Source organism: Macadamia integrifolia, chromosome 8 (assembly GCF_013358625.1).
Source record: "Macadamia integrifolia cultivar HAES 741 chromosome 8, SCU_Mint_v3, whole genome shotgun sequence".
In the NCBI taxonomy this organism is placed as follows: Eukaryota; Viridiplantae; Streptophyta; class Magnoliopsida; order Proteales; family Proteaceae; genus Macadamia; species Macadamia integrifolia.
The window spans coordinates 26410485-26416370 of NC_056564.1; the positions used below are offsets into that span (position 1 = coordinate 26410485).

The window sequence follows — 5886 nt, forward strand, 5'->3', positions numbered from 1 at the left end:
GTTTCTGTCAAAAGGTGGTGTATGAAGATAATGTGGAGCGTTGTGGATACTGTAAACGAGTCGGACATTTGATTTCCAAGTGTAGGCTGAAAAGATTGGATGATGAAAAGCAATGTGCGACTGATAAATTAGCAAAGGTTCCAGGGGCGGTATATGTTGAAGATGGAGTCAACTCAGGTGGGAGTAACTCGGTGAGAGAGTCTCTTTCTAGGGGAAGATCTTTGCCACATCAGCAGAATAATTTTGATCCTATTCATGATCAAATCTCTCCTAATTCAAATTCGTCTAAGGCTGGGGGAGATATTCAAATATTTTTGAATCCTTCCAACTCTGTCTCAAACGTTTTAGGAAAGGAGTCCAACGGAGATGAAAATTATGGAATTAAGGAAGGCTTTGTGTCAGGGACGGTTATAGAATTAGAGTCTGATTCTAATCCTATAAATAAGGAAGGAGAGATTTCTAATATTCTACCTAAGGAAGGAGAGGTATTTCGAATGGATGAGGGATCGGATGTTGACTCTGATCCAAACCCAACTGAGAACCCGCTCCATGGAGTTCCTGGTGATCCGCCAGTGGATCCATTGGGGGGGAACGAACCCAGAATGGGGCTTACTCCTGTGGGCGAGGTTACTGTTCCGGAGGGGAGGTATCCTTCTCGTTATAGAAGGCTCGGTGGGGGTCAAGGACCTGGACGTGGTGTTGCCATGGCTAGTGCTATGCAGCCAGTTGTCGAAGACCCTGGTGAGGATCATGTGGTTTCTTCTTTGCCCAGGGTGGAATGTTCAAGGGGAACAGTCTCTATTGTGCATTCAGAAATTATAAGAATGGATACGGTGGCAGTGGCTCGGGAGAAGGAGGCCGGAGGTATGCTGGAGGGTGGAAAGCAAAGAAAGAAAACAGGAAGTCAGGCTAAAAAGTCTGATAAAAATCAATTCTCTAAGAAGTAATTCATGAAGATTCTGTATTGGAACATTCGGGGTGTTAGGAAGGCAGCAGGGTTGTGCGCTTTACGTCTACTGGTGAAGGAGCATGCCCCGGATGTGTTATGCTTGGCTGAACCCATGGTTCAGGTATGTAAATTTCCTGTTATTTTCTTTAGTCGGTTGGGGTATGCTGTGGATTTCATTCATAATTTTCGGGATGACAAAGTCCCAAATTTATGGATTATATGGAAGTTGGGGGTTTCGAGACCAGTTGTTGCAGGTATGTCTGATCAATATATATCAGTCATCTTTGATTGGCCAGGTAGTAAAGTGGGTATTTCTTTTGTACATGCAAGTTCTTTTAAAATTATGCGTAGGCAATTGTGGTTAGATTTGGAGTTGTCGATATCAGCTTTGGTTCCGTGGTCTGTGATGGGGGATTTCAATGCAACCCTGTTCTCGCATGAGAAAAGAGGTCCTGGTAAGTTTAATCTTGGATCAGCTGCTGAATTCCAGGCAATGGTTGATGCGTGTGAATTGCTTTCTATCCCTTCTCAGGGAAAGAAATTCACTTGGACTAATAATCGTCGAAGGGGTCATGCAGTTGCAGTGTTGGATCGGAGTTTTTGTAATGGGAAGTGGATAGATGTGTTTAGAAATGTGAAGCAGCGTGTTTTGTTGTCTTCGGTATCAGATCATGCCCCTTTAATTGTTGTCTCTGATGATGTTCAAAGACCTACAAATATCCCCTTTAGATTCCATAGCTTTTGGATGGAAAATGATCAATTTATCTCTGTGGTTGAGGAAGCTTGGAAAACTTCGATAGGGGGTAATCCAATTTTCGTTCTGGCACAAAAATTAAAGCAGGTCAAGGAGAATTTAAAGGTTTGGGCGAGGGCCAATTTTCCTAACCTGAATGATGAGGTCGATAAAGCAAAGCTGGAATTAAAGAAGGTTCAAGATATGATAGAGGTGGCTGGGATGAATGATGAATTATTTAACAGAGAGGCAGATGCAAAAACAGTATTATTGAAGGCCAACCAAATGTACGAGAAGTTGTGGGCTGAAAAAGCTAAACTGAGATGGATGAAAAATGGAGATTGTAACTCGAAGATTTTTCATCTCTCCGTGAAGCTTAGGAGGTTGAAAAATCAGATCACCTCCCTAAAAAAGGAAGATGGAACTTGGGTTTCAGACCAACAGGGAATATCGTTTTATGTCTCTGATTTTTTTGAGAAATTTCATGAGGCTGATGAAATCACGGTTCATAATGACCTTCTTGATAATATTCCCAGAGTGTTGGAGGAGGAGGACGTGGCAGGATTGGAGATTGTCCCGAGTGGGGACGAAATAAAACAAGCTGTTTGGGATTTAGATCCTGTAAGCTCTCCAGGTCCTGATGGGTTCCCAGGTAGTTTCTTCAGGCGATGTTGGACTATTGTTGAGGGTGATTTTTGCAGGGCAGTGAAAAAATTCTTTGAGGAAGGGCGGCTTCCTAAAGGAATAAATAACTGCTTTATTTCCTTGATCCCCAAAGTTGAGGGGGCGGCCTTTCTAGATAGGTTTCGACCTATATGTATGGGGAATTTTTACTGCAAAGTGATATCAAAAATTCTATCTTCAAGATTACTTGTTGTTTTGCCTAAATTGATTTCGGAAGAGCAAGGCGCTTTCCAGCAGGGTAAAATAATTTCAGCAAATATCAGCCTCGCCTCAGAACTGTCAAATTTGATGTATTCTTCAGTTAGGGGTGGTGGAATGGGACTGAAGCTCGATGTTCAAAAGGCGTATGACTCTCTAGCTTGGGAATTCCTCTTTGCAGTTCTGTGCAAATTTGGGTTCTCATCTAGGTGGATTTCTTGGATTCACAACCTTCTTCTATCCTCCAGAGTATCAATTTTGGTGAACGGTGGCCCGGTGGGGTTCTTTGGGGTTGGTAGAGGTCTCCGACAAGGAGATCCTTTGTCTCCCTTTTTATTTATTCTGGCAGAAGAGGTTCTCTGTAGAGGTCTTAGAAGCATGGTTCAGAATGGTTTGATAAAGTCTCTTCCTGGGCCTCGAGGTGTGTTAACTCCCTCCCATTTATTGTTTGCTGATGACATTTTCATTTTTATTAATGCATCTGCTCAGTTTGTCAAAAATCTTAAGGCTTTTCTTGATAAATATCAGGCATTCTCTGGCCAGATATTTAATCTAGAAAAAAGTAGTTTGTTCTTTGGAAAGGTTGCCCCTCACAGGAAACATTTTATAAGTACTTTTATGGGAATCCAATCTGCAAGGCAGCCTACTAAATATTTAGGTGTGGAGCTCTTCAAGGGGAGAGTTCAACGGGACCACATGTTACCGCTGATGGATAAAATCAAGAAGAGGTTATCGGGATGGAAGGGTCGGATTCTCTCCATGGCTGGTAGGGTGGAGCTGGTTAAATCAGTGATTTCAAGCATACCAATTCATAATTTCGGGATTTATTGGTGGCCAGGAAGCTCAATAAAATTAGTAGAAAAGTGGATGCGAAACTTCATATGGTCTGGTGACATGGAGACAGGGAAGAAGATAGTGGTGAAGTGGGATGAGGTATGTAAACCTACCAGGGAAGGCGGTCTTGGCATTAGGAGGTTGCGAGATGTTAATTTTGCATGCCTGTGCAAATTAGCATGGCAAATCAAACATGGAAATTCTCTAATGAGTGTTTTCTTTCGTGCCCGTTTTCTGAAGATTGATGGTTCGCTGAAAACTACCTACCTTTCCTCTTCGATATGGCCTGGTCTTAAAAAGGTGTGGCGGTGGGTTCAGTCTCATGAGCAATGGACTGTTGGGAATGGTCAGAGGATAAATTTTTGGAAAGATAGCTGGCTGGGAAAGAAGTCTATTGAGGAGATGTATGGTTTGCAGTTAGATATCTTTGATTCGATGCAGGCAAAGGTTTCTGATTTCATTTGCCAAGATGAGTGGAATTTTCCCCAGGTGAGCTCTGAATTTTTTCAAAATATCTTTGATCAGGCCAAGGATATCATAATTTCAGATCTGGATGATATTTGTCATTGGGAATTAAATTCATCTGGAGTTTTTACAATAAAATCGGCTTGGGAAAAAGTAAGACGGGAATCGCCAAAGGTGGGGTGGTATTCATTGATTTGGAATTCTCATCTTCAGCCTCGCCAATCGGTGTTTGGATGGAGAATGTTGAAAAATAAGCTCGCTACTGATGATAATGTGAAAAAGAGAGGGGTTCCATTGCCATCTCAGTGCACTCTCTGTGGCATAGCGGAAGAGTCAATAAATCATACCATGTATGAATGCTCTTTTGCAGTTTTCATGTGGCAGAAATTTTGTTGTTGTTTTGGGTTTAGGTGGCCTGGATTTGAAGGAGTTGAATGTTTGATAGCTTGGTGGAAAGATCAGGCCAAGAAGACCATCTTTAAAGGGGTGTGGCTGAAGGGTTTTGTTTTAATCCCTTACTTTACTTGGTTGGAGAGGAATGGAAGAAAATTCGAAGGAATCTCAAAATCTAAAGAGCATTGTTTTGGACAAGTGAAGAGAGAAATTAGCTGCCAAGAGCTGGTTCATTCAGGGGCAGCCATCTCAATTTCGGATCTTGTCACTGCAAGAAGATTGGGTATTTCAGGGGTGCGGAGAAGGCCTCGGGAAATCTTCAATATTTTCTGGTGCCCTCCTAATCCAGGTTGGATAAAAATCAATTCGGATGGTTGCTCTATTGGTAATCCAGGGAAGTCTGGAGCAGGGGGAATTCTTCGCAATGAAAAGGCAGAGGTAGTGGCAAATTTCAGAAAATTTCTAGGAACTCGCACAAATTTGGAGGCTGAATTTTTAGCGATTATGATAGGGATTGAATTAGCTAAGCAGCATAATGTGAAACGGCTCTGGATAGAATGTGATTCAGTTGCAGTTGTGACTATTTTTCAGAAGAGGCAAATTCCATGGATAGCTCGGCAAAGATGGATAAATTGTATTTCTTATTTGGAGGATGTGGAATGGAAAATAACGCATTGCTATAGGGAAGCAAATTCAGTGGCGGATTTTTTGTCAAAGTCAGCTGCTCGTTTTGAAGTGTCAGAGCCGATTTCAATTTGGCCAACTCTGGTTCAAATGGAATTAGACATGGATGCATCGGGTCGGCCTAGGTTCAGATTCACCTAGGAATTTCTTCTTTTTCCAGATTTTTGTTTTTGGTGGAGTTGGGTAGTTGCGTAATTCTGCTGATGGCAATGCCGAAGGTGGAGTTTCTGCTTCTCCCTCTCTTCTTAGTGTGAGTGTTGGGTATTTCTCCCTTCCTCATCTGATGTACTATTTTTCTTTTTTCTTCTTTTTCTTTTAATATACATGACTTTTTACCGAAAAAAAATACTAAAAAGGCTAAAGGTTATCAACTAGCCGAGCAACCTCCCCCTAAGCGATGTGGGATTACAGTTTGCTCACTCTCACCGATCTTGTAAACCCTCTGGTACTTGTAATTTTTTGGTGGAGACACTTCACCGATTTCCAATGCAAGTCTAATATTTGTCGTTTTCTCGAGTAGGATGACGAATTCTCGTCAGGTCTCTAGAATAGACTTTTTGGCCTGACCTCGACCTTTCTTCTTCTGCCCACCTCGGAGTGCACAATGGCAACTGTGCCCCTTGAGACTTCTGACATCAGCATAGTTGACACAATCGACTCCTCACGAAGATAGATTAACCAGAACAGATCTGCGACCTCCTCTGGGGTTATAAGCTCCACGCCCACGACCATAGTTCGAAACCATCCTCCTTGGCCGAGAGGAATGCCGAACCTCCTCATGGATATGCATGTCAACATCAGTCATGGGTTCCACATGAGTAGGAACATCCTCATTGACCAAATCAGCCTGAATTGGATCACCCTCGTCCACATTTACCTCATCACCGGTTGAACCATAAACCGAACCCGTATCCGATGACCCATATGACCTCACAGTCCTCTTGAT

General features: G+C 42.5%; 1 protein-coding gene across 1 annotated transcript; it reads left to right on the top strand.

The window, feature by feature from the left end:
- The first annotated feature begins 950 nt into the window (after positions 1–950).
- On the top strand, positions 951–5487 carry LOC122086843. The gene is made up of 3 exons (XM_042655785.1): positions 951–2744; positions 3639–3887; positions 5461–5487. Exons 1-3 carry the CDS (start codon positions 951–953, stop codon positions 5485–5487), a joined length of 2070 nt encoding a protein of 689 aa, XP_042511719.1.
- The last annotated feature ends 399 nt before the right edge of the window (positions 5488–5886 follow it).